The sequence below is a fragment of the Panthera onca genome, chromosome A2, assembly GCF_046562875.1.
Source record: "Panthera onca isolate mPanOnc1 chromosome A2, mPanOnc1 haplotype 2, whole genome shotgun sequence".
Taxonomy (NCBI): domain Eukaryota; kingdom Metazoa; phylum Chordata; class Mammalia; order Carnivora; family Felidae; genus Panthera; species Panthera onca.
This window is the reverse complement of record NC_138340.1, coordinates 58,756,796-58,781,594: the sequence shown is the minus strand read 5'-3', so window position 1 is coordinate 58,781,594 and position 24,799 is coordinate 58,756,796. Positions and strand designations below refer to the sequence as shown.

General features: G+C 63.2%; 1 protein-coding gene and 1 long non-coding RNA gene across 3 annotated transcripts in view; one reads left to right on the top strand and one right to left on the bottom strand.

The window, feature by feature from the left end:
- Positions 1 to 24,792, top strand: part of PLXNA1 (plexin A1) — a 49,350-nt gene extending 24,558 nt beyond the window's left edge. Inside the window, exons 10-32 of the mRNA XM_060631943.3 lie at positions 1,415 to 1,615; positions 3,540 to 3,636; positions 3,707 to 3,900; positions 4,024 to 4,175; positions 4,274 to 4,394; positions 4,702 to 4,838; positions 5,794 to 5,961; positions 6,488 to 6,581; positions 6,774 to 7,013; positions 7,098 to 7,241; positions 7,544 to 7,778; positions 10,232 to 10,374; positions 11,886 to 12,142; positions 12,414 to 12,480; positions 15,004 to 15,150; positions 15,259 to 15,418; positions 16,211 to 16,314; positions 16,564 to 16,660; positions 16,995 to 17,185; positions 17,353 to 17,522; positions 19,129 to 19,341; positions 19,422 to 19,572; positions 21,347 to 24,792. Coding sequence (XP_060487926.1) covers positions 1,415 to 1,615; positions 3,540 to 3,636; positions 3,707 to 3,900; positions 4,024 to 4,175; positions 4,274 to 4,394; positions 4,702 to 4,838; positions 5,794 to 5,961; positions 6,488 to 6,581; positions 6,774 to 7,013; positions 7,098 to 7,241; positions 7,544 to 7,778; positions 10,232 to 10,374; positions 11,886 to 12,142; positions 12,414 to 12,480; positions 15,004 to 15,150; positions 15,259 to 15,418; positions 16,211 to 16,314; positions 16,564 to 16,660; positions 16,995 to 17,185; positions 17,353 to 17,522; positions 19,129 to 19,341; positions 19,422 to 19,572; positions 21,347 to 21,442 — 3,579 coding nt within the window. The 3' untranslated portion in view covers positions 21,443 to 24,792. The remainder of the gene's footprint in view (positions 1 to 1,414; positions 1,616 to 3,539; positions 3,637 to 3,706; positions 3,901 to 4,023; positions 4,176 to 4,273; positions 4,395 to 4,701; positions 4,839 to 5,793; positions 5,962 to 6,487; positions 6,582 to 6,773; positions 7,014 to 7,097; positions 7,242 to 7,543; positions 7,779 to 10,231; positions 10,375 to 11,885; positions 12,143 to 12,413; positions 12,481 to 15,003; positions 15,151 to 15,258; positions 15,419 to 16,210; positions 16,315 to 16,563; positions 16,661 to 16,994; positions 17,186 to 17,352; positions 17,523 to 19,128; positions 19,342 to 19,421; positions 19,573 to 21,346) is intronic.
- Positions 2,146 to 5,785, bottom strand: LOC132678940 (uncharacterized). 2 transcript variants are annotated; one of them, XR_009609883.3, is made up of 3 exons: positions 4,883 to 5,785; positions 2,950 to 3,131; positions 2,146 to 2,365 (listed from the first exon to the last, which is right to left on the bottom strand). It is a non-coding gene; the product is annotated as an uncharacterized LOC132678940 (long non-coding RNA). The 2 variants fall into 2 exon arrangements; XR_009609884.3 differs by having other exon boundaries at positions 2,146 to 2,321.
- Positions 24,793 to 24,799: the final 7 nt, after the last annotated feature.

Genomic DNA, 24,799 nt, shown 5'->3' with positions numbered 1-24,799 from the left:
TGGGGCAGCAGGAAGCTGGTTAGTGACCCCAGAGTCTGGGGACCTCAGGGAGGGCTGTCGTGGGCCTGGGTGGAACAGCACGTGCAGACCCTCCTGAAGAGGGTTCAGGACTGGGCTGAGGGTGGTCATGGGGTCCAGGGAGGTTGCCGTAGGAAGGGACTCATCCTAATGATACACCGTCTTCAGCTGTATTCCCGGGTTTTATGGGGACTTTTCTAAGGAGAATGACACAGGCCCAAACTTGACCAGTCCTGTTGCTTGGAAGGAGCAGGCTCCTCCCCCTCAGGTTCCCCTCTTCCTATCTCTGCTTCTGGTTTGGATCTGCTGGGAGGTGGCCCCTCAGGAGCATGGTGCCAGGGAACAGCCTCAGCCAGACTCCAGCCTGATGCGGGCACAGAGCCTACAGCCCGGGACAGACCAGGGCCTCCTGGGCAGCAGAGATAGTGTCTGCAGAGGGACGTGTGAGCTTGGGGGGTGACGGGAGCCAAGTCCTGGTGGCCAGAAGGAGCCAGGGCTGCCAGGGGTCCAGGAGGGGCAGCCAGGGGCTGGAGAGGCAGCAGGAGGGTCCCTGGGCCTGGGGGCTGGCCTGGGCACCCCGTCAAATGGCCAGGGAAGTGCTGGTGTAGGTGTGGGCGCCTGAACGCGTGGACGGTAGCTCTGCGTACACGTCCCCATCACCTGCCTCTCCCCGGGGTGAAGGAGGGGAGGGAGGGCATCCCTGCAGACCCGGGAGTTAGTGGCCATCCTGCCTGTCTGTCCCTGCCAGAGTCCGGGCCCCTCCTCAGGCCCCCAGAACCTCTGCAGAGCCAGTCCTGGGCCTGTGCCTGCCGTGGGAGCTGTTGCAGGGCTTGGGGATTATGGCCTGTTTTCAGCATCTCTATTTAAAGCCCAGCTCAGCATAGCTCCCGCGGGGCCTTCCCTTCCCGCAGCTCCTGCCGGCAGTGCTGCAAGGAAGCTGGGCCATTGCATCAGTTTGTTGCCCAAATGCTGGCCCTGGGGGCCCTGGGCTGTTTTTCTGCGCAGCTCTGGCTATTTTTACATGCTCCCTGGGCCCCCAGCTGTGAGCTCAAGCCCCAACGCCCCATGCTCAGCTGCTTCTGCCTCAAGGGCCTTTTCAGCTGTGGGCCAGATGGGGCTCCCTCGGTGCTGAACAGTGGGGTCATAGCGTGCTAGGCGGGGCACTTGGGCCCGCAGGTGAGAGGGCCTATAGTATGTGGCCATAGCCTGGCAGGTGCAGAACTCAGGCCTCCTGCCTCCAGCCCTGCTGGCAGTTCCTGAGGTTTCAGTCAGCCAGTGTGTAAAATGGGCCCAGGGGTGCCTGCCCGCAGGCTCTGTGCACAGACGGGGGTCTGGGCCATAGTAGGGGGCACCACGCTCACACCCAGCCTTTCAGCCGAAGCCTTGTCGTCCCCAGGACTGCCCGCAGATCCTGCCCTCCACCCAGATCTACGTGCCGGTGGGCGTGGTGAAGCCCATCACCCTGGCCGCGCGCAACCTTCCGCAGCCGCAGTCGGGCCAGCGTGGGTACGAGTGCCTCTTCCACATCCCGGGGAGCCCGGCCCGCGTCACCGCCCTGCGCTTCAACAGCTCCAGCCTGCAGTGCCAGAACTCCTCGGTGAGGCGGGGTGGCTCCTGGAGCCCCGTGTGCCGGACTGCGCCCGTCACCCTCACGGCCTCAGGATCCGGTTTCTGCCCTTAGTGTGAAGGCGGTGCATAGTCAGGGGTGGCCGGGATGGCTCAGAAGGCACTCCAGGCTTGGCAGGCCGGGGCCACGGCCTCGGGTGCCCCCTGGGTGCGTGGGTGAGAGGGCCGCAGATGGAGATGTGCCAAGAGCCACCCGGGCGACTGTCAGGTGCACATCTCAGATGTGGGAGAGGATACTCAGAAACAGGGTGGGAAGTGCACGTGTGGCTTTGCGTGGGGTCTCCTGACGTGGGTGAGGAGGCCAGATTGGTGTGTGGGAACGCCCTCGTGCCACCTTCACCTGTGCTCCCAGGAGGGCCACCGTCAGGGCGACAGTGACCGAGCGCTCAGCTCCTTTTGTGTGTCCTGGGGCCAGCCCCAGAAAGTATTCACAGTGGCTGGCGCATCAGCTGGTGGTGTTGCCTCAGGGCCAGGAAGCAAACGCTTTTGGAGTCCAGAACCTGATAGGGTCATGGTTCTAAAGCCTTTAGTCAAGTCCAGGGAGTTTAGTGATGGTGATCTCTGCAAAGCCAAGTCCTTCCCTGGCAGATGTGGGGGAGTGGTGTTGCATGGTGGTCCGAAGGCCACTTGAGCTCTCCTCTGGCTGGCTCTGTGACTGCTGGCAGGCCTCAGTTTCTCTGTTCAGGAAGAGTGTCATCGGAGAGAATCCCAGGGGAGAGGCCTACGGTCAGAGGTGTGGCCTCCTGCTAATGGTGGTGACTCCTTGACCAGCACGTCGTGTGTCCAGCGGGGTGGGCAGGGGGTCCCAGCAGCCTCCTGGGGGCAGGTCGCCACTTGGCCAGGCCCTGTGCCCTGCAGCTGGCCCAAGAGGTCCCTGCAGCTTCCTGCCCTGTGCTCCTCTCTCCTCACTCTGTCACACCTTACACCTGCATCTCTCCAGGTCCTGTGGCCTGGCTGCTTCAACCCTCCCCTTGATCTCCGGCTGTCTGTTGGTGCCTCCCCTGCCCCATTTCTCTGCCGTCCCCGAGCCTCTGTCCCCTCCATCCTGCCCTCCCCCAACCCCCCGGCCCACATTTGTCTTTCCGGTGACTGTGTTGAAAGGGAAAAGGGAGTACCAGGGAATTTGATAGGATCCAATTAAATTCCTGCAGATAAAATAATGATGAATTGCTCTGGGATGGAGTGGAGGTCCTCAGCTGCAGAAAGTGGGACACAGCTGGGAGCGCCGGGCCCGGGCTCCCTGGGGAGGGGTATTGTCCCTGAGCCCAGCCCATCCAGGGGTAGGGTGGGGGGGCAGAGACTCACCTGCTGGTGCTTCCTGCTGGCCTGTGCCCAGAGCTCAGGGCACACATCTTACACCTCAGGGCAGGCCTGGTGTAGGGATTACTGAGTCCACTCAGCAGACAAAGAAACAGAGGTTCGTAGAGAACCCGTGACGCATAGCCAAGGGGGCCAGTTGGGGAGTCCTGGTTTCCTGGTGGGGCAGACTGCAGGGGGAAGTGGGTGGTCACTCTGGAGTGTGTGCCTCATGTGGCTGCTGGGGACAGGGCCTTGGCTGGAGAGTGGGGATTCTGGCCACCAAGAAAAAACTCCCCGTGTGTGTGCACGCACGTGCACATTTGGGCTGTGGTGGAGGGAGAGCTGCGTGTGACAGCTTAGCCCTCTAGGCTGGCTAGTGGGTGGGTGGCTGTCTGGGATTTCTGGGTCCAGATTGGAAATGCCATTCTGGACAGGCAGAGCCCGTAGGCTCTGCCCTGCCAAGCCTGCTTCCAGGGGCCAGTCCCAGAGGTAGCCAGGAGGGGCATGCAGGCCCTGACTCACTGCCATGGGCAGTGGCCCGCGACCTCAGAGTCTAGGCTATGCATGTGGCCTGACTGCTTGCCCTCTGCCCGCAGTATTCCTACGAGGGCAATGATATCAGCGACCTGCCCGTGAACCTGTCGGTGGTGTGGAACGGTGACTTCGTCATCGACAACCCTCAGAACATCCAGGGTGAGCTGGGTGGGCTGCCTCGGAGGGTGGGGCTGAGGGTGGGCCGAGCTGACCGTGCCCCTCCCCACAGCCCACCTCTACAAGTGCCCGGCCCTTCGAGAGAGCTGCGGCCTCTGCCTCAAGGCCGACCCGCGCTTCGAGTGCGGTTGGTGCGTGGCCGAACGCCGGTGCTCCCTGCGCCCCCACTGCCCCGCCGATGCACCTGCCGCCTGGATGCATGCCCGCCACGGCAGCAGCCGCTGCGCTGACCCCAAGATCCTTAAGGTAGGCAGGCCTGCCAGCCCTGAGCAGAGACACGGACCCCCCAACCCCCGGCTGCCTCCCGCGCAGGGCCCTTCCTGGCCCATGGTGGTCCACACCCGTGTCCCAGCCTCGGCCTCTCCGCAGCTGTTCCCCGAGACGGGCCCGCGGCAAGGAGGCACACGGCTCACCATCACGGGTGAGAACCTGGGCCTGCGCTTTGAGGACGTGCGGCTGGGCGTGCGCGTGGGCAAGGTGCTGTGCAGCCCCGTGGAGAGCGAGTACATCAGTGCTGAGCAGTGAGTGCAGCCTGGCGGGCCCAGCGGGCAGGTGGGCAGGGGGTCCCGACACCCAGGCTGGACCCCACAGCCCGCTAAGGTCACCTGGTGCCCCCCAGGATCGTCTGCGAGATCGGAGATGCCAGCACAGTGCGATCTCACGATGCCCTAGTGGAGGTGTGCGTGCGAGACTGCTCTCCTCACTACCGGGCCTTGTCACCCAAGCGCTTCACCTTCGTGGTAAGCCCTTCTCGGCCTGGACCCCTGTCCTCCCCCAGTGGCTGAGGGGAGCTGTGCAGGGGCTGGATTGAGCTCCCGGTCCTCCGTGGGCCCCCTTACCAGCAACACCTTTGTTCTGGTCTCCCCTCAGCCTCCTGGTCTCCAAGGCCTAACTGCAGGTCCCTGCTGCATACTTCGGGCCCTGACTGTGGGCCGTGCCTGGGAGCCCTTGAACACAGGGCCTGAGGCATGGCTGGGGGTGCAAGCAGGCCTCTGGCCCCAGGACAGGCCTTCCTTGCACCTCATGCAAGTCCCTTCTTCCCCCTAGACTCCAACCTTCTATCGAGTGAGCCCTGCCCGAGGGCCTCTTTCCGGGGGCACCTGGATTGGCATCGAGGGCAGCCACCTGAATGCAGGCAGTGACGTGGCTGTGTCTGTTGGCGGCCGGCCCTGCTCCTTCTCCTGGTATGGGGTGCAGATGGGGGGTAGGGGGTCGGGGCAAGGCCTACCTTCCCTGGGTAGTGGTTGGTTCAGATGGCTGCATGCCCCCTCTTGTTGCCCAGGAAACAAGGGGGGGGGGTGTGGAGAGCCTGGTTGGGGTGATCGCCATAGAAACCAGAGGCGGAGAGTGTTACCATGGAGACAGGCTACCTCTAGAGTGGGAAGGGCAGGGCGGGCAGTGTTGGGGGAGTGGGCGGGCCTGGACCCAAGGGAGGGGGGCACAACTGCCCTGTTCTGGGGTGAGGGGGATCCCTTGGGAACACAAGTATTTAAAAAAATTTTCTTAAGAGAGAAAAACGAAATCTTGACAAAAGCCCCGAGGCTTGAAGTGGATAATTTTAGATTAGGGATGATAATGGAACGGCCCTTTAAATATTTTCCTGCGGTAATTATCCGCTATCAGACTAATTATCGGTGTTTGCAGCCTTGCCGCAGGAGCGGGCCTGGCGGCTGCGGAGCCTCCCAGCTGTGCTGAAGGAGCCGAGGGGACAGGGACCCAGGTGCAGGCAGTGACCGGCTGGCTGCTTGGCGGGGGTGACCGAGCGCCCCCACCACCCTGGCCGGTTCATTCTGCCTCCTCATGGCCCAGGCTTGGGGTGGCTCTGTTTTCAGATCAGGAGACAGCATGGAGGTGGGGCAGGGTGTGGGCATCCCTTCACCAGAGTTGGTGCTGAGCATGGCCCTCTGGGAGACATGCCCCCGGCCCTGAAGAAGGGCTGATGGGAAAGTGGCTGTAACAGTCATCAGCGACCAGGAGCAGTGCCTCTGGTGGCTCTGTGTCCCAGGCGGGCAGGCGAGGCCCGGGGAGGTCCAGTGACTTGCCCACACACCTGTCTGTGATGGAGCCTAGACGCTTAGCCCACCTTGGAGGCAAGCTCCAGCACCTCCCTGCGCCCTCACTGTCCCCTGGCCCCTCTAGGAGGAACTCCAGAGAGATCCGGTGTCTGACGCCCCCTGGGCAGAGCCCCGGCAGTGCGCCCATCGTCATCAACATCAACCGTGCTCAGCTCACCAACCCTGAGGTGAAGTACAATTATACGGAGGACCCCACCATCCTGAAGATCGACCCTGAGTGGAGCATCAACAGGTGGGCCCCCCCAGCCCGCCCCGAGCCCCAGCATCAACAGGTGGGCCCCTCCAGCCCGCCCCAAGCCCCAGCAGCCCCATCGGTCCTGTGTGGTGCCATTGAGGGTGGAGCTCCTGTACCCGCCTCTCTCTCTTGCTTCTCAGCCTGGGAGGGGGTGGCTGAACCTGCTCTGTGCTGCCCGAGTCTGTCTCTGGGGGTGGGTGCAGAATAAAGGAAAAGTGAGTGAAGACGGAGACCGCTGCTGTGCCCTGGATGTGACAACTTGGTGTCCGTGTTAATCGAAGAAACAAACTCCTCTCTAAGCTCTGTGATGCTGCACTCTTCACGGTGCCCAGAGCCGCCCTCTCAGGACAGGGGACCCTGTCTGCATTGAGATGTGGTGGCCGAAATCAGAGGTCCAGTGCACAGGGGTTTTAACCTGTGAGCTGTCTTCGGGGGGCGGACTGGAGTGTGTGGCCCTACCCACGTGCGCTGGACCTTGGCAGAAGTCCATCTTCCCCCTGTGACCCCCTACTCCGTCTTCTAGCGGAGGGACCCTCCTAACCATCACGGGCACCAACCTGGCCACTGTCCGTGAACCCCGCATCCGGGCCAAGTATGGAGGCGTCGAGAGGGAGAACGTGAGTCCTTGAGGGATCCCTCATAGCTCGTGCCATGTGGGGGGGGGGGGCATGGACCCCAGGGAAGGAAGTGGCCCTACCCGGCCGGGTGGGGAGCCCCATGTGCAGGGGAGGCCGCAGCCCCTTGGCCCTGCTGGGGGGGTCTGACTCTGTGGGGAGCGGCCAGCCCAGCCTCCATGCCTGTGTCCCCAGAGCTGCCTGGTGTACAACGACACCACCATGGTGTGCCGTGCCCCGTCAGTGGACAACCCTACGCGTAGCCCGCCAGAGCTGGGGGAGCGGCCGGATGAGCTGGGCTTCATCATGGACGACGTGCGTGCCCTGCTGGTGCTCAACTCCTCCTCCTTCCTCTATTACCCGGACCCTGTGCTGGAGCCACTCAGCCCCACGGGCCTCCTGGAACTGAAGCCCAGCTCCCCACTCATCCTCAAGGTGGGCCAGAGTCAGCGGGTGGTGGCACCGGGTGGCGGGACTTGCGGGGCAGTGGGGCTCTCTGGCTCATGCCCATGCCCACAGGGCCGGAACCTCCTGCCACCTGCGCCTGGCAACTCGCGGCTCAACTACACGGTGCTCATCGGCTCCACACCCTGCGCCCTCACCGTGTCAGAGACCCAGCTGCTCTGCGAGTCCCCCAACCTCACGGGGCAGCACAAGGTCACGGTGCGTCCACGGCCCGCCCATCATCCGTGATCCAGCCCCAGCTCTGGTCTCTTGGGCACCTGCCTTTGACCCCCTGACCCTGCCTCCCCAGGGCAACGCCAACTTTGTGGCTGAGCCCCAGACTCACCTGTGGCCCAGATGGAGCCCAACTCAGCCTTCGCCCAGCCCTGGTGCCCCTGGGTGGGCCCAGCACCTGCCCGGACTCCCCACGTCCCCGCCACTCAGCAAGCGTGGTACCAGGGGCCCTCCAGAGCTCCGTGTGGGCGAGGGGCCTCCTGAGCGGCCTGCACCCCCACCCACAGGTCCGGGCTGGTGGCTTCGAATTCTCTCCAGGGATGCTGCAGGTGTACTCAGACAGCCTGCTGACCCTGCCTGCCATCGTTGGCATTGGTGGGGGCGGAGGCCTCCTGCTGCTGGTCATCGTGGCCGTGCTCATAGCCTACAAGCGCAAGTCTCGGGACGCCGACCGCACCCTCAAGCGGCTGCAGCTACAGATGGACAACCTGGAGTCCCGCGTGGCTCTGGAGTGCAAGGAAGGTGCGTGGCCGGGACGGGGGGGAGGGGCCTTGCTGCAGCTGCTGCCACCTGCAAGCCAGGCCCCGTCTTCTGCACCGACTCTGCTTGGTTTTCAACGTTGCCGACACCTTGGTCATGCCATGCTCGGTCTCAGGCAGGTGGGCGAGGGCCTGACGGGCTCTGGGGTGAGTACAGCCTCCGTGAGTGCTGCTTGAGATGCAGACTCTGGAGCCAGAGCGCCTGCATTTATGACCCTTCTTGGTGGCAGGACCTTGAACAGGCATCCAGCCTTCTTGTGTCTCAGATTACTCATCAGCAGGATGGGCGTGGTGACCGTCTGTGGGGCCAGGCACGGCACCAAGGAGGGGCCCTGTCTTTAGGCCCTCAGCACATGCATACCTTGGTTGGCACTGATCTTTGTCCTCGAGGGGCTGTCTCGGGAATTCTCAGGAATTGGGCCACAGCCCAGCCTCCTAAGGAGGGGCATGTGTCCCTTATGACCCTGCTGTGTGAGCGGTGGAAGTCAGCTCAGAGAGGCTCCGGCAGGGAGACATCGCGTAGGCTCTCGCGCAGGGAAGGTCCGGGGTGCGTCTGACTTCCAGCACGGGTTCCTGTGTCTTCAGGCGTCTCTCCCTGTGGGGACGGGGCCGGCACCACAGGCAAGCTCAGCTTCCCCACTAGGCCCAGCTCTGCCCGATCCCTGACGCCACTCCTGGTCATGTGCCCCACTTCCCTGAAGCCCCCAACGGAGAGTGGGCAAACCCCAAGGGCAGGAGGGGGGTTCCCTGGAGAGTGGGATGGGTTCTGGCAGGCAGGGGCTACAGGCGTCAGAGAAATGTGAGCTGTGGGCTCAGGGGTCTGCGGGAAAGGCCAGGGTGGTGGCCCCCAAGCTGGAACGGGGGGATGGCGCCCCATCTCTGTCCTGTGGGTCCCAGAGAGGCCAGTGTGCCCAATCACAGACTCATCCCTGGCACAGCAGACACTGCCATACCTGCTCATGTGTCAAGCGTGCTGCTGCTACAGGGTGGACGCATGGGGGTTGAGTGCCAGCAGCAGAGAGGTGGGCGCTCAGGCCAGGGCCTGCACGGAGCCCTCCCTGGTGGCCCAGGATGGAGACCCTGGGCTGCGCAGCAGCCGCTTGAGGGGGTGGGTTCAGCTGCTGTGTGTGCTCGGGGCTCTAGGCAGCAGGCAGCAGCCTTGGCCTGTGATGGCCATCCCCGAACCTGGGCGGCTTCTCTGGCTGGTGTGAGGTGGTGACACCTGGGCCCCGGACCAGCCTGGGATGGCCCCCATCTCCTCGTGGCCCCTGGCCTGCCGCCTCCTCAGGGAAGTTGGGGCTGTTACGAGAGGTGGATAGAGCTGCACTAACAGCGATCGACGGGTGAGGGATCCGACTTTTTGCAGATGGCCAGCCCGTAGCTCTGGGAGGCAGGTGGTGGGAGTGTACCTGTTCGGGGCATGAGGAAAGGGAGCTGAGTGGTAGGCAGAGTGTGAGGCCCGGTGGGTGACTGCTGCATGGGACCCTCAGGCCTGCTGCAGGCCTGGTATTGGGCTGTTCATAACTCCACCTGGCCCAGAGTGTCGCGTTTGCCCGGGACCTCTGCTTGGCTGAGAACCAGTCCCATGGGACCCAGGCAGGTGTGTGGGGCTTGGGTGGGAGACAGATGGCCTGGGCGGGGGCCAGGATTGGGAACTCTGCAGGTGGGGTTCTCTTGGGGGTGAGGCAACCATGTGCTGAGGCCGGTGTGCAGGGGGCCTTTATCTGCCAGCGCTGTGTGGGTGCAGCGGCCGGCAGGCGCTCCAGGGCCAGCGGTCCCCGGCAGATGAAGGTCCCTGCTCTGAATTAAACCTGCCAGCCATCCCCCAGAGCCCGTCTAGCGTTCCTCTGGCTCTGGATCAGATAGTGCCTCCCTCGGGCTGTTGCAGAGCAGACACCTCACAGCTCTGGAATGTTCTGTTGAGGCCTGCCCCTGCCCTGCCTGCCTTTGTTTCTGAAAGAAGCAGAGTTGCCCGGAGCAGGTCGGGTGGTGTAGAGGGCCCGGCGGTCCGCGTTCATGCATGTGGTGGCGCGGAGGGCTCGGGGCCTGGGGAGAGCCTCCTGCCTCTCGTACCTGGCCACATCCCTTCTCTTACCAGAAGCTGAGACAGAAGAGCCACAGGGGTGATGCGCCCCCCAGGGTGGTGGAGAGAGCTGCCACCTGCAGTCTCCTGGCCCCCAAGTGCCTGCGTTAGATACGAGGAGCCCCTCCCACCTCGGCCCCAGGCCCAGTACCTTCTCTGCTGTTGTCTTGGTTAATCCTGTGACACGTCAGAGGGACAGAGAGTTTTTATCTGTGTGTTTGGACTGGGAAAACTGAGGAGTTTCCGGACGGTCACCCAGCCAGCAAGTAGCAGAGCCAGAGTATGAGCCTGGCCCTGCGGGTGGGAATGCTGGGGCTCTTGGGCACCTGCCCTGACACCTCGTCTGGCTGTAGCCTTTGCAGAGCTGCAGACGGACATCCACGAGCTGACCAACGACCTGGATGGTGCCGGCATCCCGTTCCTCGACTACCGGACATACGCCATGCGGGTGCTCTTCCCCGGGATTGAGGACCACCCAGTGCTCAAGGAGATGGAGGTGGGCTGTCGTCTGGGGCTCACTGGCACCTCTGCCCGCTCCTGGGGCTCCTGGGTCCTGGTGGGCGGCCTGGGAACCCTGGGGGGTGGCTCACACCTGTCGGGTGGGGGTGCTGGGAGGCAAGACCCTTGGCTTCCTTTAGTGCTTCGGCAGTGGCGGGGGGATGCGCCTGGCGGGCGTCTGGGGTCAGGGCCAGGCTTCATCCCAGCCGGCCGCCTTGGCTGGGGCCTGGGCTCATTGGGGCCTGCCTCTATTTTACGAAGTCCTTTAGCACACTGGGTACCACCTGTAGCTCACCCATCCCATCTCCTGTCTGGTTCTGGATGCCGAGCTTCTCTGGGCAGGGGGCTGCTGCCGTGCATGCTGGGAGGTGTGGGTGCCCAGCTAGAGTCTGCATGTGCGTTTGGGGTGAGTGTGTGGCGCTCAGAGAGCCGGGCTCTGCTCTGTAGGTGTTGGCAGTGCTCAGACTCTTGGCATGAGCTTAGTGAGGGCGAGAGGGCTGGCCCCAAAGTCCTCTCAGGGCCCCCAGCGGCAGGCCAGGAGTCCAGGCCCCAGCTAGGAACAGGCAGGGGGCTCGGTAAGTTGGCCTGGTCATGCTGTCCGGCTGAGGGGGTCCCATCTGCACACTTCGGATGTTGGGGAACCCACTCCCGATCGTAGCTCTGTCGGCCGGGCATTCCCTCCTCTGCTGTGCCGGAACGGGCCTTCCTGTCACTCTGGCTCCGGCCCGGGGCTGCTGTGGGCTGCTCATTGCCTCCTCATCCCTGCAGCTGCTGCCACGTCAAGGGTTTCACGTGCTCTACCGGGTCTGTTTCCCAATGTTGCCATCCACCGTGTTGGTCTTGCTGCCCTCATAGACTGTGCATTGTATTTGAGTCTTGTCACTTGTCTGCCTGGGCTGGGAGCACGTGTCCCTGGCAGCCTCTGGTATAGCCTTGTGGGGAATCTCCTATACTGACAAGCCTTGGTGTAGATAAGAGAGAGTAGGGACCCTGGGGCCAGCCATGCCTATGTTCCGTCCTTTTCCCCCCGCACTTCCATGCTGTGTGGCCCTGAACAAGCCTCTTTCTCTTCTGGATTTCGTTGTCTTCCTCTGTGAAAGGGGGAAGGTGGTTTCTGCCTTGGCGGTTGTGGGTGCAGAGTGGGACCATGGCCATACTTTGCTGGCGCCCAGCAGATGGGTCGTTGAGTCCAGCTTTCTCTTAGCTACTAGAGCTAGGGCTGCAGGAGGTGGCCGTCCCAGAGTCTGGCTGCGAAGAGGGTGGCCCTAGTTCTGCACCTCCCACTGACAGTGGTATGCCCTGGTCTGTGCCCTTGGTGGGCGACTCAAGCGCCGGGCCATATCCATTCTGCCGAGGACAGTTGAGGCCCAGGGACCTGTCAGGGCAACGTGTCCCCCGCCTTCAAGGCCTGCTCTCTGGCCCTGCCCTCAGCCCCTCAGCCAGAAGGTCTGCATCCAGGCCGGGTGTCCCTCTGGGTCTGAGTGGGCCTGTGGCCTGCCCCTCCCCCAGGTGCAGGCCAACGTGGAGAAGTCGCTGACGCTGTTCGGGCAGCTGCTCACCAAGAAGCACTTCCTGCTGACCTTCATCCGCACGCTGGAGGCCCAGCGCAGCTTTTCCATGCGAGACCGCGGGAACGTGGCCTCGCTCATCATGACGGCCCTGCAGGGCGAGATGGAGTATGCCACGGGTGTGCTCAAGCAGCTGCTGTCCGACCTCATCGAGAAGAACCTGGAGAGCAAGAACCACCCCAAGCTGCTGCTGCGGCGGTGAGCCCGCAGGCCCGGGGGCCTAGCTGTCGCGTCAGGCATGGGGATCCTACTCCGGGGCACGCCGCACTGGCCCCCATCGGTGCCAAGGCAGAGCTGTCCCTGTTCAGAGGCCTGGCTCTGGGGGCAGGGGCTGGGGTCTCCATGGCAGTCCCCCAGCTGCCTGACGCCTGGGGTGCCTCTCGGGGCCTCACCTTCAGCTCCACGGGTGGCGGGTGGGGCGGGCACAGCGGCCCGAGTTAAGCCACCCCTGTCCATGTTGTGCCCCCAGGACCGAATCAGTGGCGGAGAAGATGCTGACCAACTGGTTTACCTTCCTTTTATACAAATTCCTGAAGGTAGGTGGGTGCCAGGGAGGAGAGGATGTCTGAGGCAGGGTGCCAGGCAGGTGAATGGGTTCAAGGGAAAAGGGAGAGAGCAGGACAAGCAGGTGGGGAGGGTGGGGGTCTCAGTCCAGCGTGGCTCATCAGGTCTCAGCACGAGCTCTCCAAGGACATGTGTCCGTTGGCCTCTTTCCTCCTTCTGGAGGCTGTCCACACCTCACCCAGCCCCGAAGCCTCTGTGGCGATCTGTTTGGGGGCCCACGGCTGGCATCTGGCTGAGCTGGAGTTTGGATACAAGCCCAGGTCTCTGTAGCTGAGCCCATGGCCCAGAGCCAAGGATGGAGAGGACACCTGGGCAGCACCTGGTGCTGGCCAGCCTGGCGAGGCTCCTGGGGGCTCCCGTTGGCCCCTGTTGTGGGGAGAGGGTGGCTGTCTGGGCTTCCTCTGTGGTTGCCTGGACAGGCTGCTGCAGCTGGAGAGAGCCCCCCACCCTCGGGAGACGAGCCCTGAAGGCCTGTGGCCAGCCTCAGAGTGGGGCAGAGGCTACATACGGGCCCTGGTGGATTTTGTTCCGAGTGTAAGTAGTTGGACTGGTCCCCTGTGCTTTAGAAACAAGATGATTTGGACCCAAGCGTCTGGCTTCCCTTAAAATCTGAAGGCTTGGCAGACGGGCCCACAGTCTTGAGAGGTGGGGGTTGGTGAGGCCCTGGTGCAGCCCGGTGTGCATGGTTTGTGTGTGCCCCACCTGGTGTCTGGTTGATGCTCTGCAGGTGGCCGAGGTCATGGGCAGCCCAGTGGCTGCTGGGTGGCAGGGGTCGTGCTGGCACAGGCGGCCTGGGGCTGAATTTTGCCCAGAGCAAAGTCTTGGCCCTGACCGGGGAGAGAGGTGTGGATTGGAAATGGGAACAGGTGCAAGAGGGGCAGGGGGTCAAGGGGACGAGGGATTTGAGCAAAGTCCTGAAGGAAGGGAAGGAGTTAGCCGGACAGAGGGAGCAAGGGCCCGGAGGTGGGTGCCAGGTCCAGCAAGAGTGGTCTGGGGGAGCCTGGCTGAGGCTTGTGCAGTGGGGGCCACAGCAGGAGGTGACAACAGCAGTCTCAAAGTGACCTTATCGTAGCCGGTGATGGAGTTGTGCATTTCCCGTAAAAGCGCAGTTCTGTGCAGACCACATCTGGTATACTTCCGTGCTCGTTAGGCTGTGTTCTAGAAGCCAAAAGAAGCAAGGGTTAGAGAGTGCAGACAGCTGGTGTTGAGGCCTGTCTCAGTGCCTCCCTGTCTGACCCCAATTCTGCACACCCAGAGAAAGGGGACTCATTTTGACATACGGTTCGAGAACCTAGGTTGGGCGCATGTTGTGTGTGGTTCCAGCGGCGGGTCAGGCCCCACAGGACACTACAGGCAGACGGACCGGGCGGGGGGCCGGGTGCAGTCTGCGGGTGGTGCTTTGGGCTCGCAGGCTGGTGCTGCTTTGTGCAGGGGTGGGGATAAGGGTGTAATGAACAGAGGGAGAGGGAGGCCGGATCTACTTGGAGTGCTCCCCCTTCTGATTCACTGTGCACGTGAGGGAGCGTGCTGAGCACGAGGAGATGGCCCAGGGCCACAAGGGGGGAGGTGGCCACGCTGGGACTACCCGCCCATACCCGTGGCAAGGAGGGACACCCGAGACTGGCCCCGGGCTGCTTCTGTCCACAGTGAAGGCCTGAGGGAGGAATTTCTGGTTGTAGGAACGGGCAGGTGCAGAAGGTGGGGACACGCTTGGTTGGAGGAGTAGGAGGTGGCCTTGGTGGCTGCGGTGTGGGGAGCTCGAGGGCACGTGGTCAGAGGCAGGGGCAAAGCAGACTTCTGCCGAGTGCCGATGGACCACCTCGGGTTGTTTTGGCCGTGGACTCCGGGTCCCGCGGGGCCGGTGAGTTGCTGCTCTGGGTCAGTAAGTCTGCACCTGTGACCTCATTGGCCTTGTGTCCTCAAGTAGTGGAAGGAGGGGCAGCGGGCCCCCGACATCTGACACATCACTGTCAGACATAGCATTGTGTGGCATAGGGTCCACCAGGCCTCGGGCCGTGGGGGTGGGACTGGGAGCCTGGGCTCCATCCTGGGTGTGGTGCTGGCTGCCACGGTCTGGCCCTGGTGAGTGGGGCTGGGGGCTGGCGTGTCGGTCCCACTGAGGCCTGGTGTGGGGGGAAGCTTCAGGGTGGAGTCGACTGGCCTCCGTCTTCTTTTGGCGGAAAGCCGGCTTGGCCACATGGTGTTCTTCTCCGTGTGCTCCTGACCCTCGTGGCTGAGGCCCCATTAGAATTTTCGCTTTGAAGTTCTCAGGGGCAGCTGGGCTGTTGCTTAACTTATTTATTCTCTTGCACAGTCTTCACTGGGCTCTGGAGCCAGGGTTCCCCTTGCCTCCCAGAAAGAATTTGGAAACGTTGCTCATTTCTCCTCGTGGGACGCATGCTCACAAATGCACCAGAAGCGGGGGGCGGAAGGTGGGGGCAGGGGCAGGGGCGACGTGTCCTGGAAACCCCCTGACGCCCGTCCGCCTGCTACAGGAGTGTGCAGGAGAGCCCCTTTTCATGCTCTACTGCGCCATCAAGCAGCAGATGGAGAAGGGCCCCATCGACGCCATCACTGGTGAGGCCCGCTACTCCCTGAGCGAGGACAAGCTCATCCGGCAGCAGATTGACTACAAGACACTGGTGAGCGCGAGCCCAGCCTTCCCGTCCAGCCCCGGCCCCTCGGCACGCCCCCGCACGGCCTGTGCCAGGAGAGCTGGGGGTTGACACCGTGCCCCTCCCCGCCCGCAGACCCTGAACTGTGTGAACCCCGAGAACGAGAATGCTCCCGAAGTGCCAGTGAAGGGACTGAACTGTGACACCGTGACGCAGGTTAAGGAGAAGCTGCTGGACGCCGTGTACAAGGGCGTGCCCTACTCCCAGCGGCCAAAGGCTGGGGACATGGACCTGGGTGAGCCCTGGAGGGGCCCTGATGCTGGCTGGCAGCATGTGTCAAGGCGTGAGGCAGAGGGGCAGCATCTGGGGGTGTGTCTGGGGCCACAGGTAACAAGCCAGGCACTGGGTGCTGGTCTGGAGGGTGCTGGAGGCCATGGGGGGTGTTGAGGGAAGGGATGTGGTCTGGGCTGGGCTCTGGAAAGCTCCCAGCCAGGGTGGAGTGGTGAAAGCAGGAAGAACACTTCCGAGGCTGCTGCCCTATCCAGGGAGGGTTCCCATGTGCCGTAGGAGGCGGTGGGCTGTGGGCGCTGGGGCGGGGGCTGCGCCGGCTCATGAGCCAGACAGGTAGGGACAGCTGCAGCGCTAGAAGGGCCAGAGGAGGAAGGGGAGGGCCAGGGCCAGGGAGCCCCACAGTTGCTGTGGCTGAGAGGCTAAGGGGTGGGGTGCCACGTTGGCCTTAAATGCCCGGCTGAGCTCTGGGCCTAGAGCTCTGGAAGGCAGGGCGTACCACGGGGGGAGGGGCAGCCGAAACAGGTAGAGGGCTGCCAGAGGGGGCATGGGCGGCAGCAGGGATGCGGGGTTAGCCGCAGGGGTGCGTGCCTCCTGTTTGGAGCCCAGATGGGAGCTGCCTGGAGGGAGGGAGGGGCCTCGTCTCTCCCTTATTTTGCCCTTGGAGGCCTCTCACTCAGTGTCCTCAGGAAGCTCTGCCCCGCCAAGGCCTGGCCTTCCCGCTGTGCCAGGAGGGAGCAGTTGGGTGGGTGGCCCCTGCCCAGGTGGCCCGCCCCTCCAGCGCTCACCTTCCCCGCAGAGTGGCGCCAGGGCCGTATGGCACGCATCATCCTGCAGGACGAGGACGTTACCACCAAGATCGACAATGACTGGAAGAGGCTGAACACTCTGGCTCACTACCAGGTGATCCTCTGGCCACAGCTGGGGCCTGTCCCCTTGGGGGCCCGGGGCAGTGTCCAGGCCTCTTGGGCTATGGGTGGCAGACCTCTCGGGGACGAGGAGAGAGGCCCCACACAGCCCTGGAGGGGCACTAGTAGGGAAACTGAGGTTCAGAATGTGTTAGGTGATTGGCCTCCAGGCACGGAGCCAGCAAGAGGGTGTCATCTGGGCCCCTGAGGGTGTGTCACACATCTCCTGGCCCTCTGCCTGCAGGTGACGGACGGGTCCTCAGTGGCACTGGTGCCCAAGCAGACGTCCGCCTATAACATCTCCAACTCATCCACCTTCACTAAGTCCCTCAGCAGATATGGTGAGTGACGGGGACACTGGGCAGGGCCTGCAGATCTGAGTGGGACGCCTACCCCGTGCTCCCTGCTGCAGGCTGGGAGGGGGTTTTGTCATGGCTTGTCACTTGGACATGGCCTTTCCCGCAAATTTGGAGGCTGACTCTCCCCAGTTGGCACATCGTGGCACATCTGTCCCCCAGCAACCCAGGGAGGTGGGTCTGTTGACTGCACTTTTCAGATGAGGAAACTGAGGCTCAGACAGGGGAGCTGCCTGGCCTGAGGCCACCCAGCTGGCACCAGGGCGAGCACGGGTGCTAGACGTGGCGAGGCTCCCAATGACGGGCACGGTGTCCGCAGAGAGCATGCTGCGCACAGCCAGCAGCCCCGACAGCCTCCGCTCACGCACGCCCATGATCACGCCCGACCTGGAGAGCGGCACCAAGCTGTGGCACCTGGTGAAGAATCACGACCACCTAGACCAGCGGGAGGGCGACCGAGGCAGCAAGATGGTCTCGGAGATCTACTTGACGCGGCTGCTGGCCACCAAAGTAGGCCTGCTGGCTGGGGGTGGGGACGCGGGGACAGCCAGGCCCAGGCTTCAGAAAGCCAAGCCCAGAGCAAAGCCCTCATCCTTGCCCTAGCCCGGGGGTTGTGGCCGGCTGCCCCAGCCACCTTGGCGGCCCCCCTTGAGCTCTGTGCCCTCGCTTGCATACAGGGCACGCTGCAGAAGTTTGTGGATGACCTGTTCGAGACCATCTTCAGCACGGCGCACCGGGGCTCGGCCCTGCCGCTGGCCATCAAGTACATGTTCGACTTCCTGGACGAGCAGGCCGACCAGCACCAGATCCACGACTCGGATGTGCGCCACACCTGGAAGAGCAACTGGTGCGTTCTGGGGATGGGGTTGGTGGGTCCCAGGGCAGAGGCTGCCGCGAGCAGGAGCGTGAGCTCTAGGGCGCAGCCGGGCAGGGCTGGCGGCTGTGGGGCTGTGGGAGGCTGTTCCCCAGGGGCTGGGACGTAGGAGAGAGGCCCCCTGGGGGCACTGCCTGTGAGCTGAGGCCAACTGCTCTTCGGGTGGGCCTTCCTGACTCACCCCTCCTGGGGGTGTCTGTGGCTCCCCCACCCAGGGTCTGGGCACATCCCCTGCTCCGACTTGCAGGACCTGCCTTAGGCATGGGCGTTGGACATGCGCGTGTGTTTTCATGCATGTGTATTCATGTGTGTTGGGATGTGCTTGGCTGTGTGCAGGTGTGTAAGTGTGGGCTGCTGTGTGAGAAGCAGGCGCGGCGGAATGGGCCCACGCTGGCCGGCTGCGGGGCGGATATGACAGTGAGAGCAAAGCACCCTTAAAGCTCTCACCCCTTCCTCCCCGGGGCCGGCGGCCACCGCCCTGTCTGGATGTTGTCTTTCTGAGCCTGACCGTGTGCCCTCCGCACCATTTGCCCTGTCTTCAGAGAAGCTCCTGTGCCTTTGGCCTCTGGCATCTTCCTCCCTTGTCCTCTGGTGATCTCAGCCCCTCCTGACACTTTGGCCTCTACGTGCTGCTGCTTCCCTAGCCTGGGATGCAGCCCAGTCCTTGTTGGGGCCCACTCTGGGCCTCCAGCTCCTGCCTGCCTCCCCTGTGCTCCTTGAGGGGTTCCACGGGGTGCTCCAGCTCCTGCCTGCCTCCCCTGTGCTCCTTGAGGGGTTCCACGGGGTGCTGGGGAAGAGGCAGTACCGTATAGGTCTGCATTGTCCGGGGAATTTCCTGCGATGATGCGATGTTCTAGATCTCTGCTGTCCAGAGCAGTGGCTGGCAGCCATGTGTGGCTACTGAGCATTTGACACAAGACTAGTGCACAAAACAGGGAGTTTTAGGTTCACTTAATTCTATTTAATTAAACAGCCACACTAGTGGCTATTGGTTTCCTAGCCGATGGCTGTCTTAGAGGTGGCATTTTAGATGAAGAGGTCAGCTGTCTGTGGGGCTGGGTCCCCTGGATCCCTTCCTGGTCTTGCTTCCAGGGCGCATCTGGGTAGGAGCAGGGATGAGCCAGCCCAGGGGTGTCCCTGCCTTGGGGGTGAGCCTGTCCGGGTGTGAGCCAGCCCAGCAGTGTGCCTGCACAGGTGTGTGCATACCTGGGGGTAAGCCAGCCTGGGTGTGTGTGACCCCTGCAGTCGTGCAGGCCTAGGAGGACCCTGTGCAGGCCATGCACAGTGGGCACCCGAGGGTGAGGGAGCTCCTCTGGGTCTGTATGTCTCACCTACGTGTGCCTGTGTGGAGGGGACTATCCTCCAGGAGGCACCGAGTGGTGGGGACGCACAGCCCTCGCTCACTGAGAGTCCTGGCTTTCTGTGGGCCTCAGTTGTCCCATCTGCGAGGAAGTCCATGGCCACCATGAAGGTCAGAGCCAGGAGGGCTGTGGGACCTCTGGCTGGCCCCTTCTCTGGGCCATCCAGAAGGGGTGCTGAGGCCCTGTTTGACCACGCGCCTGGGCCTGCCTGCCTGCAGCCTGCCCCTGCGCTTCTGGGTGAACGTGATCAAGAACCCACAGTTCGTGTTCGACATCCACAAGAGCAGCATCACAGACGCCTGCTTGTCTGTGGTGGCCCAGACCTTCATGGACTCCTGCTCCACGTCTGAGCACAAGCTGGGCAAGGACTCGCCCTCTAACAAACTGCTCTACGCCAAGGACATCCCCAACTACAAGAGCTGGGTGGAGAGGTGAGTCGGGTGCCGGGGCGCCAGGCAGGTGGGTGAGGGGCTGGGACCCAGCTCATGGCCCGCCCTGCCGCCCCTTGTAGGTACTACGCTGACATTGCCAAGATGCCCGCCATCAGCGACCAGGACATGAGCGCCTACCTGGCCGAGCAGTCGCGGCTACACCTGAGCCAGTTCAACAGCATGAGCGCCTTGCATGAGATCTATTCCTACATCACTAAGTACAAGGACGAGGTGAGCGTGTGCACTCGCCCTCACCCACAGCCACCTGTTCCACACCCGCCTGGCCCAGACCCCTGCCAGGCTCCCACCCCGAGGTCCCTTGGGCCACCCCTGCCCCGCTGGCCCCTCCCCAGGTATCAGGACTGACCAGGTGCTTTTCCTTTCCATTCTGGACCCCAACCAGCCACCTTACTCGCTGGGGCAGGAAGGGAATGTCGTTATGACTCCGTTCCAGGCCTCAGGGTCGGGCTGGGCTGCAGTAGGTCAGGGATTGTGTGGTCGGTGTGGGGCGTGGGGGAGCGCATGGCAGTGTCTTTCCAAAGTGGAGACCGTGGGTCAGTGCAGGACCGTTCCCTGAGGGGCCGTTAGGAGGTTTATCGGCTGTCTCCAGGGCAGGGCACCAGGCCTTTCCTCAACCTTTAATACCTTCCTTGCTGACCTGGAGTGAGGCCTCAGGAGGTCTCCTTGGCATCTGCGCAGAGCTGGGGCTCCCTGAGCCGCTGGAGGAGGGAGGATGGACTTACAGACTGGATTGGATGGTGCACACAGGGCTGGAGAGGCAGGATGGGCGTGGCCAATGCCAGGACCCTAAGGCCAGAGTAGGCCCTGCTGCAGGACCGCAGAGGCCATGAGGCCCAATCAGAGCCAGCCCTAGAGGAGGGGTAGGGAAGGCTCAGGCAGGGTTTGTCACGGTGTGCAGACCTCGAGGAACTTGGGCTGTTCCCTGAGTGAGACGGGCCATCAAGGTTTAGAGCCATGACTGGACCGCCAGATGCCAGAGGATGGGAGGCGGGGGCCAGTGGGGGCTGTGGCTGTGCTGCCAGGCCCACTCGGTTCGGGGGCTGGGCCTTCCCCATCTGACAGGCTGTGGGCCTGATTTCAGACCTGCAGCCCAGTGATGGGAAGCGGGGCAGGCTGCAGGAGGCACGGGTCTGAGGGGTGAGGGGTCCAGCTATTCAAGTTTGAGGGGCAGAGGACCTGAGAGCAGGAGTGTCAGGGTCTAGGCCAGGGTGTGGGGTCAGCAACTGAGGGAAGGACCTTGGCCTGTGAATGGAGGAGGTGGCCCCAGAGGTGATTCCAGAGCCCGGAGGGGACGGGTAGGGCCCTGGGACAGAGAGGCAGGGACAGGCCGTGGGCAGGTGGCCCAGCGCCAAGGAGGATGAGTTGCGGACTGAAGCCCGCCTTCCTTCAGCCCTCGAGGGAAAGCGGAGGGAAGCTAGCAGTCCTCTCCGAGGAGCTCTGCTGTAACGGGGTGCAGAGGGACAGGCGGTAGTTGGAGGGGGCCAGGTGCAGGGAGGTGGCTGCAAGGCTGCGTGCCACTCGGCTGCTGGCCTGCCTGACGCAGGAGTGCGGGCAGAGGGCCCGACGAGAGCCCGGTGCTGCTTCTCCCGGCCGAGCTGGGGTGCAGAGCAGGCTGTGTGGGGGTGGTGTCTGTGCCCCGGGAGGCCAGGCCCTGCTGTGACAGACAGATGAGGACGCCACACCAAGAGGACTCAAAGGGCTGGCTGTGAGTAAGCCTTGTGTGGCGTTGGTGTTTCGGGGATCCAGAGTAGGAATGGCAACCCGGGGGCCTCATTCTCCACGCCGGGATCCTGGGGGGTCTAGGCTCAACCCAGGCCTCTTAGCCGAGGACGGAGCGGCTGGAACCTGGCACTGGCTCCAGAGACCCCGCCGGTCACGACTGTGTGACATGCTCCCTGGGCACCCTCCAAGCTTCCGTGTACCCCACCCCCCGCGAGCAGGCGGCCCCAGCCAGGCCTGCTGACGCCCCCGCCCCCCTCTGCAGATCCTGACAGCCCTGGAGAAGGATGAGCAGGCACGGCGGCAGCGGCTCCGGAGCAAGCTGGAGCAGGTGGTGGACACCATGGCCCTGAGCAGCTGAGACACTAGGCCATCAGCACCCAGTGGGAGTTGAGCGAGAGGGCCCGTGGGGACGGCCTCCGTCCGGCAGCCAGAGCTGGGAGGCCCCGGAGGCAGCCTCGCCCCCACTGTGCCAAGTGCCGGTGCGCTCAGGGCCGGCGTGCAGCCCAGTGTCCTCCCGGCCCTCCCCCTCCTCCTCCTGCCTGGTGGGGGTCCCAGTGCTTCTCGGTGTGGGTGACCGTGCCTGTAGCACCTTCTGTGCCCGGAACTGCTCGCCACAGGGCTGGGGGAGACCGGGTGTGACCCCTGGCTTTTGGGAGAAGAGGGTAACCGCCGGGGACCTGGGGGTAAGGCTGGAGCCCTCCAGGAAGGGGTAGCCAGCCTGGTCTGTCCCCTTGAGGCCGTGCTGCCCAGGTCAGAGGGCCGGGACGGGGGGCCAGGAGGGCGTCAGCCGCTCCCAGCTTCCCGGGCGGAGCGCGAGGCCCAGGGCCTGACGGCAGCCCAGGGGAAGGCCGAGTGGCCAGGGCCCAGCCGAGGAGAGTTCAAGTCGTCCGCCCGTCGTGCTGCCCACCTGCCACGTCCGGCACCTCCACGCTCGCTGCTGCCCCACCGCCACCATCCTCCGATTCACCGCGTGCTGTCCGCGGCCGCGGCCGAGGCCGGAGCGCCACGTCCACCTCGCCCAGAGAGGCCCCAGCTCCCTCCTATGGAGGGGCTGCAGAATGGTTCCCTCGAAGCCCCCAGGCGGCTTCCAGAAGGACTTGGTGACTCCTCTCCTGTCCTCAGGGCTGTGCCTCTGGGAGCCACTGGGGCCTGGGGCTCCGGGTCCTGAGCGCAGGTTCCCATTATTTATTCCCCCACCTCACCGCTCCCAGCACCCACCCCTGGGCGGGCCGTGCTCTCCGACTGTGCAGGTCTTGGGAGCAGCCCCCGAGCACCCTCCTCCCTTCCGCCCTCTCTGTGTCCCCTGCTCTCCACTCCACCTTCAGCGGCTTCCAGTCTGGTGTCTCTGAGCGTGCGGGCCCCTCAAGAGCGGTGGGACACCTGGGGACTTGGTTTATGTAGGAGGAATAAAGAAACCCTGCTGTACTCTGCGCGGGCGGCCATGGCTGTGGCAGGGCCCCTGCGGGTAGAACGCAGTGACCAGAGGGCCTGGAGGTCGGCTCTGCCCACCCTGCCCTCAGTGAGCAAGAAAGAACAAATTTTTAATTAAAAAAAACAAAAAACAAAAAAAACCCTGTACATATATATATATCTATATATATGTGGCTCTAGCCTCAGTCTCCAGCCCCAGTGGGGTCCTGTATAGTTAACTGGAGAAGGAGAAATTTTACGATGTAGAATAAGGAAATTAAGGCGGTGGGAAAGCAATACCAAATGGTCGTGGAGAAAGTGGCCAGGGTTTCCCTGACTGGAGCCCCCCACCCAGGCCTCTGCCCCTCGACCTGTGGGTCATCCTGTTTTTGTTTTGTTGTGAGGAGGAGAGAACTTCTCGCTGGCCCCTCGAGAGCGTCCAGGGCGCGGGGCCGTGGATTCCTGCATGACTGTGCTAGCGTTTAGTCTGACTTGATCTTTTTAAAACTGCAAGTGTTGAATACTAGAGGTTGTTAGGCCCTTTTTTTATGTTTTTTAATTAAGCAGTCACTTGTGAAAGCGAACGAGCGGCCCGGCCCCTTTTCAATTCACTTTTTCGACGGTACTAAAGATTCCCACGGACTTTAAGGGACAGCTAACTGTGGCCGGCCCCGCGCCCACGGGCTGCCCGTCTTGGGGTCCCCCTCTCCTAAGCAGCGTGAGCCACACCTTGGAGATCAGGTCGGGGGCCTCCCCCTCTCGTCAGGGAGCTGCATGAAATCCGAGCACAGGAAGCTCCCGGAACGGGGCAGATGGGGGTCTTACGGGCACTGGGCAGGGCTCCCGCCTCCCGCTGCCAGGGGTGCCCCAGTGGAGCTCAGGTTGGCCCCTGTCCCCGGCACAGCCAAGCTGAGGACAGTCCATCTAGAGATCAGGCTGTCTTCTGGTAGCCGCTTTCCTTGACCTGGATTCTCGTCCTTGGGTGCACCCCTGCCTCCCCTCTGGTGTAGCCTGGCCATGCCTGGGGGCAAGCCTCTGTCCCCACCCCACCCCCGAAAGTCTTCCCAGGGCGCCAGCTTCTACTTGAAGCCCCCGTTCTTCCAGTTCTGTGAGGGTCAGGTTGGGACTGCTCAGCCCCTGTGCCCCCCTTCCCACTCTTCAGAATCCAGTTCTAGCCCCTTCCCCCACCCTCCCTGGTCCCTGCAGAGCTGAGCCTCTGTGCCTGCCTCTGGGAGGCTACAGGTTCCAGGGCGGTGCCCTCCTTGTGGCCTAGTCACCTGGACGGTGGGCGGGCAGGGCAGCGGTGGCCGAGGGAGGCGCAAGCACTTTAGCAGTCCGTGTTTACATGCGAGCCCCTGGCGCTGGTCCTGCCCTGCCCTCACCGGTGCGGCAGGCCCCGAACCTACCTTCCCGCTGGGTCTGCAGTCAGACCCCATGTTCTCCCCGTCACTACTCCCAACTCTGTAGCACCCCACTGGCACCTGTGCATGGACTCCTGCCGGGGGCTCCGACCCCAACACAGGCATGAGGACCTGGCAGGAGCCTGGAATTGGAGCCCTGCTCTGCGTGGCGAGGGTGGTTGCCTTTGTCCCAAAGGCCCTGCTGCAGCCCGGGGCTTGGGCGATCCAGGCCACGGTGTGGGGTGCAAGGGCTCCCAGCTTGTCCCAGACACTGCTGCTATCACCTGCCCTGCTACTGCCACTCCTCACCCCCCCTTCCCCCCCCCCCCCCCCCCGCCCGCCCTTCCCTGCTCTGCACCATCTCAGGAGTGTCCAGGATAGTTCACACCTCGGTCTGGGAGCCTGGTCCCTCCATATACCTCGAGCTTGCCCTGTACTTCCTGACCCAGGGCCCGAGGAGCCGGGGTGGGGGCTGTGGAAGCGGGACCTGGGGCGCCTGAGACCAAGGGCCCTGAACATCCCTCCCGCCCTCCCTACTTTGGCCTCGCTGAGAGCACCCCCACCCCGGTTCCCCAGTTCTGGATCTGATGGCTCACGTCGTTGGTGCTACACAAGCTAGAATAGATATATTTAGAGAGAGAGACAGATATTTTTAAGACGAAGCCCACAATTAGCTGTCCTTTAACGCCACAGAGCCCCCACCCAAAAGAAGAGCGATCACTCGGCCGGCCTGAGCCGCCCCCTCAGCCACTGTTCTCCAGCAGGAGCAGCATGGCCGACCGGGCGCTCGGCCCGCGGACTGTGTAAATATACGGCTGTTTCCTATTTTACTGTTCTTCAGATTTAGTACTTGTAAATACACACACACATTAAGGAGAGATTAAACATTTTTGCTAAATCTCTCG